This window comes from Paramormyrops kingsleyae, chromosome 10 (assembly GCF_048594095.1).
Source record: "Paramormyrops kingsleyae isolate MSU_618 chromosome 10, PKINGS_0.4, whole genome shotgun sequence".
Taxonomy (NCBI): domain Eukaryota; kingdom Metazoa; phylum Chordata; class Actinopteri; order Osteoglossiformes; family Mormyridae; genus Paramormyrops; species Paramormyrops kingsleyae.
The window spans coordinates 29,912,429-29,927,852 of record NC_132806.1 but is presented as its reverse complement, the minus strand read 5'-3'; the positions used below and the strand labels follow the sequence as shown (position 1 = coordinate 29,927,852).

The 15,424-nt window shown below is 47.8% G+C and overlaps 1 protein-coding gene across 1 annotated transcript in view; it reads right to left on the bottom strand.

Moving 5' to 3' along the window:
* The window catches only part of LOC111857693 (uncharacterized), a 47,939-nt gene that overhangs the window by 2,249 nt on the left and 30,266 nt on the right, over positions 1-15,424 (bottom strand). The window contains exons 29-45 of the mRNA XM_072717668.1: positions 11,132-11,165; positions 10,705-10,776; positions 9,609-9,676; positions 8,814-8,964; positions 8,147-8,262; positions 7,712-7,819; positions 7,276-7,356; positions 6,874-6,977; positions 6,245-6,395; positions 4,876-5,037; positions 4,430-4,555; positions 2,844-2,977; positions 2,273-2,366; positions 2,002-2,172; positions 876-1,067; positions 289-448; positions 43-206 (exon numbers count right to left, since the gene is read on the bottom strand). Coding sequence (XP_072573769.1) covers positions 43-206; positions 289-448; positions 876-1,067; positions 2,002-2,172; positions 2,273-2,366; positions 2,844-2,977; positions 4,430-4,555; positions 4,876-5,037; positions 6,245-6,395; positions 6,874-6,977; positions 7,276-7,356; positions 7,712-7,819; positions 8,147-8,262; positions 8,814-8,964; positions 9,609-9,676; positions 10,705-10,776; positions 11,132-11,165 — 2,088 coding nt within the window. The remainder of the gene's footprint in view (positions 1-42; positions 207-288; positions 449-875; positions 1,068-2,001; positions 2,173-2,272; positions 2,367-2,843; positions 2,978-4,429; positions 4,556-4,875; positions 5,038-6,244; positions 6,396-6,873; positions 6,978-7,275; positions 7,357-7,711; positions 7,820-8,146; positions 8,263-8,813; positions 8,965-9,608; positions 9,677-10,704; positions 10,777-11,131; positions 11,166-15,424) is intronic.

Sequence of the window (15,424 nt, the reverse complement as noted above, 5' to 3'; positions counted from 1 at the left end):
GATGGATGGAAAATGTTAGACGGGAGGAGTGAGGAAACCAACCTTGAAGGTGGCGTTGACGTAGGTGCGGACGGTAGGGCCGCTGGATTCCAGCACGTCGGGGGTGCGCAGGGGTGTGGAGGAGAGCGCCCCCCCACCCTGCAGCCACTCATTCTCCCGCAGGGCAGAGAGCTTCAGTCGCTTTTCAGGGTCCACAGTCAGCAGGCCTGGAATGCAGTTGGGGGTGAGTGAACGCCATACAGCAACACAGCACAGGTAGGGGGCGCCAGAGGCCACGCAGGCTCCTACCTCTGACCAGCTCTTTGGCCTCCTCGGACACTCTCCTCCAGGCCTCCCCCTCCAGTGAGAAGTCCCCCTCCTTTATTTTGCGCATGATGTCAGCGACGTGCGACAGCGGCATCCTTTTCAGCTCGCTCTGGAAGGGCACCTGCCCAGATAGCATGGTGTACTGGAGGAGACAGAGTTCCACCATCAGTGCTGGCGTCTTCGACCGAAACACCGGCGGGACGCCTTTCCCAGAAACGTTTCTTGCATTTAGCAATCTCTGACAAAGAGACAGAAATGCTCATCTACTATCAAAATGTTGCATTTACAACAGGGGCTTGGCTCCAAATAATGACTCACTTATATGAAACACACATAAACTTCAATTCAAGGATACAAAGTTGTGGGCGGGATTACAATGAGCCAATCAATCGCTGTGTGCTTGTCTCCCCATTGGTTACTTTCTGGTTCTGATCAGTGAGTGACAGTACACTGGAGTCCCACCCAGCACAGGTTTCAGAGATACACTCCATGGGGACAAAAACAAGGCAGCAAGGAGGGACAGATCGAGACAGATGGTGGAGAGAGAGAGACGGACGCAGACGAGATACCAGGATGACCCCGAGGCTCCAGAGGTCGCAGGCCTGGTCGTAGCCGGTGCTGTGGAAGAGCTCGGGGGCGGCGTACTGCAGCGTAAAGCAGGGCGTCTGCAGGGGGGCGCTGCCGGCCGGGCAGAGGCGCGCGAAGCCAAAGTCGATGAGCTTCAGGACCGCATCCTCGCCCTCGTCCGCGAACAGCACGTTCTGGGGGGGGGGGGATTCATTCCTGATTAACATCTCAAAGACGAGGCTACTGACTATCCTAATGAAGGCATTACGAGTGACAGCTGGGTGGAACTCTGCAGCAAACAATGTCCAGGCTTCCACAGTAGGAACATCCCATAATGAAGACTTAAGCATTATTAAAGACGACACTGAACACCCTCAGCAGAAGGCGGCATTGGCTGGCGACTGCTGACATCATTAAGATTCGGGGCACATCTGGAGTCTGATTTTGGGTGTAAAACCCATGATGGCTGACTATTCGCTCATTACAGGGTTACTCATCAAGCAACTCGTCTTAGACAGCGAATGACCCCCCCACCCCAGCAGTTAGCGGTTTACAAAAGGAGGGAAGCGTCTTTACAAAAGGAGGGAAGCGTCTTCATCAGTGAGGGATAGACAGGCGGGACGGCGTCCACACGGCCTCCTCTTTCAGATGGCGATTCGCCACGCGGCCAACGCCATCACCAGGCAGCGGCCCTTAGCGACGAGCGCCCTGGTTGCTAAGGCTCCGGCTGCCAGTCACATGCGGTGAATATTTATGTGGGAAGGGGCAGAGCCAGCAGGACATTCAGAGCACTTAGATTTACCTTTGTTTATTTCTTAGAGGCTCAGCCAGCATCCAGCACTCCGGCGGTCGCTGGGGTCGAGGCCTTTCTCAAAGGGTGGACCGCGACGATCTGAACCCACAGGCTTCCGGACAGGGGCGCGAACCTCTAACCCACCGAGTGACACCACTCCCAAAAATAAGGGACGTTGCGCACACTTGCGTCATCCTTGCCACACTAATCTTCGCTGTATCGCTCCGATTTTAGCAGAAGCACAGCTGCAGCGAGCACTTTAAACAGCGGCTCTTTTCCATGCCGTATGGAGTATTTCGGGTGAATTCGGGGACAGCTCCCCGCCCCGGCCGTACCTCCGGCTTGAGGTCGCGGTGGACGACTCCGGCGTCATGCATGAAGCTGACGGCCGACACCAGGTTCCGCATCAGCTGGCTGGCCTCGCCCTCCCCAAACAGCTTCTTCCTCTTAATCCGCTCCAGCAGCTCGCCCCCCCGCAGCAACTCCATCACCAAGTACATGTGGTACTGGACAGGGGGGCGGGGTCATGTGACCGCGTCATGTGACATACAGCATCAGCAGTAAGGATGCACTGTGAGTGTGTGTGTGTGTGTGGTGATGAGATACCTGGTCGTGGAAGACGTCATGCAGCTTGACGATGTTGGGGTGGCCCTCACACTGCCGCAGGGCTGCTATCTCTCGCTGGGTGTTAGACTCCATCCTAGAAGAGCCAGACACAGAGGAGATGGCGGCGATTCAGCGCAAACAGCACGACGTTAACATTAAGCCGAAAACTACGGCGTTCAACCATGAGAGCAAATTACTCAGGGACACATGGGTCATTCTCGCTGCTATTTCAGGACGTGTAAGATTGCAGTTTGGTATTTATTTCTGAAAATGAGATTAAGTTGCACAGGAAGTTGTACAACTTGCATCTTTTACAATACTTTACGTTACCTGCAATGTCAATGGACTGGACTGCAGTGACTGGAATGTCAGTTGCAGTCTGCATGCGCTTATTAAAACACAGTTTAGTGGAAAAAAAAGAAAAGAAAAGCACTATTCTTAGCTTAGACTTCATGTCTGCCGTCCTTTATGCCAAGGCTGAATATTCCAAGTGCAAACACAAAAAGTAATAAAATTTAAAAAAAAAAAACACTTCCTGTGTAGACAGGAAGTAGTGCACCGGTGGTCTCACCTTCGGCTCACTATCTTAACGGCGTATTCCTGCCCGGTCTGCTTGTGTCGGCATTTTCTGCACACAGAGAAGCTGCCTTCGCCCAACGGCACCTCCTGCAGGCAGAGCTCGTACTGCTGAAAGAACTGGGACTCCTGAAGGGAGCAACAGGAAAAAGGCACCTTGACATTAGTGCTCAGGACCGCATCACGCTGACGTCACCGTCACCCTAAGCCACTGTCGCATTATTCATCGTTAAGTGCTTTCAGACGGCCATTTTGCAAGAGGTTTTGTACACAGACACACTGAGTCATTTTTGAGGACAAAAAACAAATTAATACCATTAATTTTGCTCAAAATGTTAAACCTATGAAAGCTTTAAAACCTGTATTACTACCTATTTGATACCGGGAAAAAAGAAAAGAAAAAAAAAAACCAGCATGACTAATCACTGTAATGTTGTAGATGACAGTGCACCTGCACACACCCACTTGGTACACTGTGCACTCAAGCTCAGGTGGTGCCAGCCATCCGGCCTGTCAGAGTGAGAGTGGTGTGGACACGCCCCCGGGCCTGTAGCCCCGCCCCCATGCATGCAGCCCCGCCCCTTGTGGGCAGTAGCCAGCTGCTTGGAGGAGACAGAAGGTCTGCAGCCCGCAGGCAGACGCCTGCAGCTAACATGCGACGGGCCCCGCCTGGGCAGGCATGCATGGTCAAACGGAGCCAGGGCGGAAGGGCCCTCCGAGGCGAGGGAGTCTCCCCCTCCTCTTTTCCTTACCCTCTGGATTTCAGCTTATCTTCTGTACATGCTAATCAACTACTTTGTAATTGTAATTTCAGTTTCAAGGCAGTAAGAATAATAATTTCAGTCTTGAGGCAATAAGAAACACGCCATGTATTGATATTTTTAATTACAGCAATATACAGAGGCTGTTCCGTTTCAGGCCTGAGCCTCTGAGTCACTCTGCCAAGGCAGCTTGGCCGCGTTCATGCGACATTCATGAATATTCAGTGTCCGCACCCTGACTCTCAAGCTGTGCCTCAACCCAAACTGTGATTCGCCTACTAAACCGGTAATTATCATCAAATAATACTGATGACATTGACTAAAATTATGCATCATCAACTGTCGTGCAGGAAAATCCAAGTGACCTGGAACACTCCAGCATGCCAGTTACATTGCTGCGCAAAAACGAAAACGATGTTTAAATGGTTTTTAATGGTCCTCATGTTGGCAGAAATCCACGACACATGAGCTTAGCTTATTTCAAACTCTCGCCTAGTCACCCCAGTATCCGCAGCAACTACCCCACCTCGTTCAGCTAATCAATACCTCATTGTTTAATGAATCCTGTTAATTAACTAATTGCGCTGATGTAGAAATGTAACAAATACTTGGAATGGCTGAAGTGCATCTGAGGAGGGGTTTGGGAACTGACTTTTTGGAGAACAGAAGAAATTTTTTTTAGTTTAGTTAATGTGTCAACTTAATTTACATATGTTCTATTGTAATATATGTCTGTGTGAATCATACCGGACTAAGCAGCTCCCTAATTACCTTGCAAAGCCATTTCCACACTAAATAATCGGTGTAGAGAGTCCAGTACCTTCAGTGTAGCACTACGTTCCACGCTGGCAGAACCAGGCCGGTCGGGGCTCGTCTGGGCCTCCAGAATGTCCCCCATCACAGCGTTGCGGTTGAACAGAATAGACGGAGCAATGAACGAGTATCCCTGGAAGAGAAGCGCAAGACAAAACCCGGGGAAAGTCACATAATAGCAAGTCTAAGTCTCGATATTAGCCATTGTGGTGTCTGACTCGTCACCATGTTTCAATCTGTTATGATGGACGTATCTCTGAAAGGTGAAGATGTATTTAAAAATGTCTCCATCTTCTTATGACGTGCATCGTACATCAGCGTCATAACAATATTAATTCCAGGAGTCTGTTGGGTTCTGCGGGGTGCTAATAACACTGTGTGTTGATATTCAGGATCCTGCCCTTCATCAGACCCCCGAAGATCGAGCTCACCAGAACCCCAAGGGGAGAATACCTGGAAGAGCCTGTCCGTGCTCGGAGGGGTGCTCGCTGGGGAGTAGATGGGCTCCATGCCTGTGAATTCCTCGGCGAAGTTGCCGACGTCGAGCTCATTCCTCAGCTCGGGACGGAAGGGCGTGGCCACCTTCTTCTCAGACAGGTCTGCCCAGTTCAGTCCCTGGGGGGTCAGAGGCAGGGTTATGGGTGGTTTTGGCAGCACAAAGAGCAGCAAACCTGGTACCCTGATGACCACAGGGTCCCACGGTGCACCATACACATCCAGCAATTTCTCGCACTAATACCCAGTTTCCACCAACGCGGTGCCAGAGCCGGTGCTGGGCCTTTTTCCATTTCATAAGTGGTTCCGCGAGTTTCCACCACATAAAACCTGACCCCGGGCCAGAAAAAAAACGGCTCCAGCATGGCACCACAGAAAATCTGGTCTCAGAATTTGGCACCGTAATCTCAGTGAAAGTGGGACAGGCTGACGCATCTAAACCTTCCTCATACCCGGAAAATTTGATCCGTAACTGATATAGTTTTGTCTCGTATTGCCCGTGCCAAAACTGGAACAACTTGCCAGCTTATTACCAGAATAACGTTACATCTTTTTATATTCTGCGGAAAACGAAAGATTGATCTGCTGGCCAGATTTTATAAAATAGTATAAATATGTTGCAGGTTCAATAAATAAAATATAGTGGTGCTCGAGTGGCGAAGAGATGTAGCGGACACCAAAGGTAAATTACCAGCAGCAAACAGAATTCACATGGATTCACTCTTTTTTGAAACCAATGGAAACGCGGGCAGGTTCTCAAAAGGCAGCGAGCAAAAACCATCTCAGCAGGCTCCGTGTTGGTGGAAACGAGGCAAAAGTGTGCTGCCTTCGCTAACTCGAGAGGAAATCTCCTCACCTACCGCTACAGGTGCCAGTCGCTTTTTAATAACAACGTCTCACGGAACCTGCAGGACGGCGGCCCTTTAAGGTGGGAGCTGCTGTGCCCTGATGGCATCGTGACACGGAAGGTAGGGTGACCAGATAATCCATGTCAGGGAGGACACTTTGAGCTACTTCGGGTTTTACAAACTACTTTCAAATTGAAAGGCTCCTGTGCTCGGCTAAATAGTTCAGCTCTTCTTGTGCTTTGACTGGTTTGTTTCGTTGACTGAAAGACTCATCCAGCTGTTTCACATTAGCATTAGTGACACATGCATGATTATAGGAGACTGACCAATCAGCACAAAGCAAGAGCTCAGTGCTCAAGTGAAATTCGGGTCCTTTTAATTGAAATGGTAATTTACAATTCCTGTCCTAGCTCAGAGTGTCCTCCCTGACATGGATTATCTGGTCACCCTACGGAAGGGCGACAGCGAGTGAGAGGAACCTTGAAAAAGGGGTGTCCCTTGATCTCTTCGGCGCCCCGGGGCCCGGAGCCCAGCCTCTTACGGGGGTCCTTCACCAGCAGCTTGCGCAGGAGGTCCCGGGCAAGGGGGCTGATCTCCGGAGGGAACGGGGGTTCGCAGTGCAGAATCCGCCTGAGGGGAGGCATGAGGACTGAGGAGGGCAACAACTAGAGGCAAACACATCACCATGGAGATGGATGAGAGGAGATGAGAGGCTGCTCCAAAAGGAGAAACAAACCCATCCCCACTGTCTCTGTGTAGTGTGTTTTTAGATAATAATTCAGTTCATCCACTCATAATAATATGAAGTTGAAGATTCTCCTTTGGCGAACCAGAAACTCTGGTACCAATGCTAGGAAATAGGTACCGTGTCCGAGCAGGTTTGACCCCCAAAGTCCAGTTCGTTTGACAGGCATGACTGCTCCATGCCATGTCCAGGAAGAGGTGGGCATGGGCACAGTACGCCTGTAGTGTGATCGCACACCATTCCCGAGCACGAACATGACGTCAGTGGTGGTCAGTCGGGCAGAGGCACAGTACAAGCCAAACATGCGAAGTGTGGGTACGATGTCTGAAAACTAGTGGGCGGAGACATCCCCACCCCGCTCACCTGGACACCTCAGACTGGGAATTCCTCTCCCCCTCCAAGGTGAACGGTGACGCTCCCGTCAGGAACTCGAACATAAGTATCCCCAAACTCCACCAGTCCACAGACTGCATGGGAAGAGGAACACCAAGTGGTCAGGGAAGCAGAGGCCGGATGGCAGTTTACTGATTTACCCATTATTCTGAGATAAATAAATAAAGATGCTTTGGGAGACTCTGCGGACTGTTCACGATGGAACTGGGTTATGGGACATAAAAATCTCAATGAGGCAAGAGCCCAGTGCTAAGTGAATGGTGTGATTGATGGAAACCGTCGCTGCTTAAGTCAACTACCACCATCTTTAAGGCACACTCTAGTACTCAGAGCTGACCCCCCCAGCCCATGACAGACAGAGCCAGCCACCACCTTGCCGTGCCCAGTCTTCCCCCTGATGATCTCTGGGGCCATGTACTCAATGGTTCCACAGAACGAGTACGTGCGCTCCTTCTGTCAAGACACGGACACACACACTAAATCACACGCGTGTACACATAACTGTCACCTAAACACACTAAGCCAGAGTGTTTTCACAAAGCCTACAACTTAAGTTGCCCGATCAGAACGGATACACTTGTTATTTTAGTCTGGCGTCCAAGATCTACAGTCCGACAGAGTTCTACACTAATTCAGCTTGTGGATTTTTTTATAGGAGTAATTACTTGAACAGACGACCCCATTAGTAATGTCTTGAGTAGAGATAAGGAGCTAATCAAGATTAAAAAACATAAAAAATAACCTAGATGATCAGTATTGGACACCTATTTTACTCAACACTGCAACATACTATTCGGAGTTTACTTACTTCCTCCCCCAGGAACTCTTTGCTCAGGCCAAAGTCAGTCAGAACCACATGTCCCTCACTGTCCAGCAAGATGTTTTCCAGTTTGATGTCTCTGTAGATGATGCCAAGCTGTGCAGTGATGGAGAGAGAGAGACAAAGGCATGTTTTATATTGTAGTCACATTTGGCTACATTCTGTTGGGGAAATTAGATGACACGGGAGAGTCTTAAAAAGCAAAGGCAGCCCATGTTAAAATGGATCAAGGTTAAAAAGAAGAAACAAAGATGAAAAGGTTGAGGAATGAAGTCCATGCACGTTAACAGATGTGTGTGTGGGGGGGGGGGAATTAAGAGAAAGCGGGATCTAGTGAAAATAGCAGCCGGAACAGCCGAGTAACATCCTGGGCGCCTCTCAGGCATAAAAGGAGATCATGACCAGAGAGATACAAGCAGATACCTTATGCAGATGCTCTAGGGCCAAGATGATTTCCCCGATGTAGATTCGCACCTCATCCTCCGTGAACTGGTCCCGCTGATACAGGTGGGTGAACATCTCTCCACCGCTGACATAATCTGCATGCAGACATTTCACACCAACGCTCTGATGCAGTATATTCAAAATGAAGGTATTTACACCAGACACACACACACACACTTTGCACTCATGTCATTGTGGGGACTCTCCATTCATTTCTATGGGAAAAACCCTAATCCAGCAGTGACAAAACCTTAATCATAAATAACCAAACAAAATATGAGACTTTTGCCATTTTTTGATTGCAGTCACAGTTTTTTATCAAATTGAATTTCCCCTTGTGAGAACTGGAAAAATTGTCCCCACAAGGTCAAAATAAATTTTTGATCAAACCCACACACACACACATACACAACACACACACACACACAACACACACACACACACAGCGTTATAATGATAATAAAATCAGGGGCCGCAGATTCACTAGCTTTCCATACCAGTCATTCATAAAGAAGCTTTGGTATAAACACCAACCCTGAAGAGACTCTGCAAACTCCCGGCTCACAGTGTACCCCAGCGCCAACAGACGCCCCGGCGGCCCCCTCCACAGGAACAGCCTGAACCCCCCTCCCCCTACTGCTCTCACCTAGGATGAGGTGCAGCTTGGCCTGCGTCTGGAAGGCATAGTGCAGCGTCACCAGGAAGGGCGACTGGCGGATGTGCTCCAGCACCTGGCGCTCAGTGCGCGTGTGCTCCGCCGTCTTGGCCTTCTGGATGATGGCCGCCTTCTTCAGCACCTGCCAAGTCAATCAGAGTGTCTCACTTTGAGAATCACTTAATGTTATATATATATATTATTTTTTATTTTATTTATTTATTTATTTATTACCCATTTTACTTAAAATGTTTATATCGGAGGTCATCGATTATTTTCCCCCAAGCTCCAGATTTCATCAGGCACACAAAGGGGTCCAGATGACATTGTGTTTTGGACCGGAGCTGCGATTTAAGTACCGCTGGTTCATATTATTACAGGGAGCAGGACATAAACCAAGGCTTTCACTGGCCCGAAACTAGGGGGGCAAATTTTATCATCAGCCCCCACCCCCCCTGCCACCCCTGGCTTAGGGCCCCAAAAAGGGTTGGGCCAGCACTGAATACTGGTATCAGGATACCACCCCTGGTATTACTTGGAGATCAGATCAAAAAAAAAAAATCAGCAATATAGCTTATTCCTCACAAATGACCCACTGAGTGACAGAGACTGTGGGGCCCTTCAGGTTTTAATACAAGCAGACCTGTGATACACCTACACAACATGGCACCTTCTGAGCTCCCACTGTGCTACTGGAATACATTCATAGTATAATAAAAGCACTAAGTGAACGGGACGTCTCTGTTCCGCACCTCAGTGCCTTGACCTAACGGAGCGTCTGCATACCTTCATGGCGTACAGCTTCCCTTTGTCGTGACCGCTGTTCTTCCTCACCAGAAACACCTTCCCGTATGCTGGAGGGCAGCAGGGCATTCCACCACAGAGCGACAGCAGGGGATTCCCCCAGAGTGGACAGCAGACACACAGAGTGACGATAAGAATTACTGTATCAGAATCAGGCGGTACAGAGTACAACTGCGGCATTATTCTGCCAGGGGACGTGCATATCCATGTAAGAGTGACCGATGACAGTAAAGGTATGGGCACGGTTTGGGTGAGGGCTGGCACCTGCAGTTTGCCAAGTCAGTGACCCCCCCAGGAGGGGTCACCCAGGGCAGCTGCCCCTCCCGCCTTCACCGGCATCCACCTGTGACTAGACAGCACCGCTTCTGCGTGCCACATAGCTGCCAACCCGCTCATGTTCGAAATGTCACATACTTTGCATTTTGGTTTCTGTTAACATTTGGGATCCTTAGCCAACCAGTTGCAATATTTGGGACAAGCCAAGCAGGTGAAAACTTGCATTTCATGTTTTAACAGCTGTTACCTTGTGTAGGGTATAGCATTTGCAAACTACCCCAACGCTTTGGATGCAGCTAATTTTAAGTTTATAATGGAATAATACACATTTGTTGTAAGATTTCTTGCGTGAGCACGAGTCTGAAAGTGTGACACGCCAGATGTGTGACAGCTGGCAACCTTGTGCCTTTCATTTGAAAGCCAACATTCTGCTCTCTTAGTAGACTTAAGACTTTATGTGTGCAACTAAATAAAAGCGAACCTAAATTCAGCAGGGTTGCCAACTTTGGTCAGCTGACTGGTGTGAGATTTTTTTAATGAGACAAGTCTGCACACACATGCACATACATTTACATGCATGTAACAGATTCATCACCCTGTAATTAGTCTGTAGGTTTTGCAAACTACCCCAATACATCTGATATAGCTAATTTTAGGATTATAATGGAATAATACAGATTTGCCATAAGATTTCTTGCATGAGCCTGTGTCTGAAAGTGCGAGTGTCACGCCAGATGTGTGAGATACCCTGGGAATCTCTGTGGCCTCTTATGCTGAAATCAGACTGTCCTCTGTAACTCACCTCCAGTTCCAAGCACCTTCAGGAGTTCAAAGTTCTCCATGCCTACTTTCTCAGTGTGTCCTGTAAGGTTAGCTAAAAAAAATACAGATAAATACTTTAAAAACGGCTATCAGTGGGTCTACGGCAATAACGTACTTAAATTAACGTTCCCATCAGTTGTTTTTCACTGCCTTCTTTAGACATACAAATATTACTTTTATCTCTATTGCACTATATGCATCGTGCAACAATAACTCGCTCAAATATATATTATCCAGAGATAATGTTTAGACTAACCGACAATCATAATAAAATTCACCTTTTGGATTTAAAGTTATTTGCAATCATCAACCAACAAGCTTAGATGCTTGGACGCTTATGGCAGCACATTAACAGGACAGAGGGGGGGTAATAGGGCATCCTGAGATACACTAAGCACAGCACGTACCGTTGGTGAGCTGATGTTTAATAGTGCACATCTCCTCCCGGAGCTCCTCGCCGGTGTCCTCGCCGCTGCTTCCCGAGCTGTCTCCCGACATGGTGCGTATGGACGCCTTTGCTTATTTGTCAATAATATTTACACAGCGAAATGTGTGATATGCAACACGGCACGGGTGCGAAAGTCCGGGTGCAAGACAGACAATAAATAAAATGCCCTTGGACAGATTTCAGTACGAGATCACGTTCATGCTTGCAGTGCAGAGTCGACGCGCATTTACTTCTCTTTATTTGCAATTAGGGTAGCCCCCATCGCTATACAAATTTGACAAGAATCCGCGCAGTTAGCCCTCTTTCTTCCGTGCATGTCCTGTTGCAGATTAATATGCCAGAAGGTCAATGCGGAATCAGACGTCGGGGTTAGCGTTGTGTGGGTTAGCTACATTCGGGCTGTGAGCGCGTCTCGATTTATTCCCCCTCCGGCTTTTATTAGCTCATCCTAGCAGACCTTCGTAAAACAGCACCGCCATGCTGAAGTGGACCGGATCCGTGTCACTCCTGTCATGGTCTTCTCGATATACAAATTTCCTCTTTTTTTCCGGCGATACCGCAGTAGCCAGCAGTCCGCGCTTTGGCACCGGGAACAAGCTTAGCTACCGTACGGCCGAATGCTCAACGTCTGTCGGCGGGGACGCTTCCGTTCCCATTGATCGCGGTCATTTTATCGCCGAGTGTCATTAGCTAAAGCTCATTATGCTGCCGGTCGCCGATCGGGAGGTAGCTAGGCTACTTAGCGCCGCTTCCTCGCGTACAGCGCTGACACCGGCTCTGCGAGCGGGGTTCACGCCGCTCTTTCGGGGTACGGGCTCAGGGTGCACTAGCCTTCACGTTGACAGAATGCAAACAAGCAGACAAACGCGATGCATGCAACGTCCATTTACTACACAAAAATTAATAAACCACTTAAGCGCTCCTCCGCTGCTGCGCTTCCGGATGTTAAAAAAAGCAGTACTGCGATAAATGTTCGCCTCTGATCCGCTGTAGGAAACAAACGTGAACAACTATTTAAAAATGTAGTGTAGTCTTGTTTTGTGCGTGCGAGATGTTTTAGCTACGGAAGCCGAAAAGTCCCAGACTGCCTTTCAGGCGCAGCTCGAGCCGGGAGGAGCGTCTGGGGTTGTGCAATACTGATCCTCTCGAGAGGAAGGAAGGAGGCGGACTGCGAGAAAGAGGAACGGCGGCCAGGTGGGCGTGGGGCGGACGGCAGAAAATCAAAAACGTCTTTTAATATGAGTGTGTGCCGCGCATAACCCTGCTGGGGGGATTTATCCTTTTGTGCAACTGCTGTCAAACGTGGCCAGTTTTATTTATGTAGAAGCCCAAGGTGTACACATGGCGCATCTTGTGAGGAATTCTGAAAAAAACAAAAATGAATTGCAGATCCATAGTAAAGTCTTCCTGAGTTAGTTTTACCCTTTGCATCTGTTTGTGTTTACATCTGAGGCGAGTGTGCAGTGACAGAGCACATCTTTGGCCCAGATTTTATTCCTCCCATATTTTCAACCCAGTTTACTTGCGTTCCCGTCTTCTTTCAGATGTAACCACCCACCACGCCCCACTCACTCCCATGTTCCCCGGGGCAGGGTGTGGGTATACAATGCCGACACAATGTGCGTCAAGGCAAAACGGATCACGTGACGCAGTAAAAAGCAAGTGTCCACTAATCTGAACTGCAGCGCATCACCCCTTGGAAAACAGAACGTGAGGCATTTGAACGTTAGTTACTCAACGGCGCAACCTGGCAGCATAACGTGGCCAGAAGCAGTGTTCCGTTTGTGACCGCTGTCTGCACCACTGCTGCCGGTACACGCGGGTCAGTAGGACTTTAATAACACACAGGGCAGTGGGACACATTGCTGGTCCTGGAAGCCCCATGTTAAGCATATGAACTTAAGCTCAAGAACCTCATTAATAGATGAAGAACCTAACTACACTTTCCATAATTACTTCTAAGAGCAGTATGATGAATGGAATGTGTGACATAATTGTATATTATATTAAGGATTTTCTTTTTTGACAAAATGAATCCTGGGTTGTTTCCTGCTGTGCACCCATAGCCGAAGGGATAGGCTCAAGACCCCCCCCCCCCCCCCCACAATAGGATAAGTGTTTACAGAAATTTGATGGATGGATGGACAAAATGAATCCAGTTAATTGCATGAATGATTTAGATGCTAAGCTAAACACCAGCATATGAATTGTCTCCAGGAAGCAACTGAGAAACAATATCCCATAATACTCCAGTGTTTGAATGTATTGTCTTTTTTTAAACCAGGTTGCTATTGTTAAGGTTATTATTGTCATCAAAAGATCTTTTGTGCCCTCTTCTCGGCGTGTCTTACCTGAGCAAAGTCCTGAGGTCGTGGGCCGTCTGGCGCACAAGCTCCCGGTCCTGAGCCGGGCACATTTCTCTGTGTTGACAGTTGTGATGTGTACAACAATACCGTGTCAAACTGTCAGGATGCTCTCAGCCGTCTGACTGGCACGCATGGGGCAGGACGTGCTCTTACTGTGCGCGAGATCACAGCACCACAACCATTACCGCGTAGTGCAAACGGCGCCCAGAGTGGACACGGTGGTGTACAGAAAGCCCGGCTCACAGGATGTTTGTTTTGGTTCCAAATCGTTAGGTTTCGTCTTTTTCACATGGTATGTGTTTTTATAGCCACCTAGAAAAACCAGTCATATGCTTTGTTTCATTTTCACTGTCATGCAAAAACAGTTACACACCCAAGGAAGGCACACACATTTCAGTGGGCAGTAACAATTCAGTTCAGGCAGGATAACTGTTTTAATTTAATTTTTAATTTATATATCTAAGTTCCTTCATTTTAAAATACAAATTTGAAATATAAATCTTTCAAGCATTCAGTACATACAAAGAAGTCTAAACTGGATCTGTTCATCCAAAGTGTTCATAATACTAGTTAAAAAGGTGGTGTGGTTGGAGCTGTCGTCACGTGGATATTTTCACATCGAGTTTATCATCACTGGAGTGACCATCTAAGCAACAGAAACCAGAATTAGTGTTGGTGTCACACATAAGTCTTGAATTCTTAATTATTTTACCATAAACTGACATTGCAGATTCTTTCTGGGTGCTTTTTGAATGACATTTTTTCAGCCGAGCATTACTTAAGCCGTGTGTAAGACTGGGTACACACTGGGCCTAAAGTGGTGCATGGATCCAACAAAAAGTGCCTCACTGACCTTCAGTTCCAGAAGACATGCAGGGGGCGTCGGAGTTCTGCTCGGCCGTCAGGCTCTCCTCGCTCTCAGCTGAAACCACAAGCACACCCAGTTCTTAAAGAATCTTTCACAGTGTTCCTGATAGGGATGCTCCTTTTGACCGTTTAACCGTTAACCGAAATAATTAATTTTGACCGAATATTACTATCAGTTAAACGGTTTAAAATGTTTTTATATATATTTTAATTATTAGTAGTAGTATGAAGTTTTGTGGCATCTCAGCTGAAGATCGCTTTTCACGTTCTAAATACACTGGGTTTGAATCGGCGACTGTGATTACAGGCACACAGGCTTAGCCCACTGAGCCATGAACACAGGTACAAGCTTTGCTGCTGAAAATGGAAACATTGGCGCAAAGCTTCAGCGGCAGAGACGTATCCGTGTGCTATATTGTAGCCGATCGGTGTAAACACTACCCAGACATGTGCTCTTGTTTTATTTCGGTTACAATGGGCGTATTCACATATTTCTTTATCCAATACTAACTGTCGGATTATCATGTTGTTATCATGCGAATAGCGCAATTTGCAAGTGGGAAGGCGATCAGAGCTGCTTCGAGACGCAGACACTTAAGTCAGTCACTCTTGTTCTTTCTATTCGTATCACGAAGCTATAAAAATATATTTAGTTTCTACCTATATATATATATTTGAAAAGTAGACCGTCCAAGGTTTCTGAGGGTGTTTTTTAAATGTGTATATGATAAAACCTCGCAGAGTTATTTAAATGGTTTGGCGAAATTTCTGTCAGATCCCGCCGGCGGGACCGCCGACCCCAGAGGAATTTAATATTCTAATCTAATCAGTTAACGGTTAATGTTCGGTTAACGAACGGCGGTTGTCGGTTGGGAAAATTAATCGAAATGAGCATCCCTAGTTCCTGATGAATGTGCTTATGGGATCCCTGTTCTCTGTGTTCCTTCAGATGAATATGCATAACAGATCCCTGTTCTCTGTGTTCCTTCAGATGAATATGCGTATTGGATCCCTGTTCC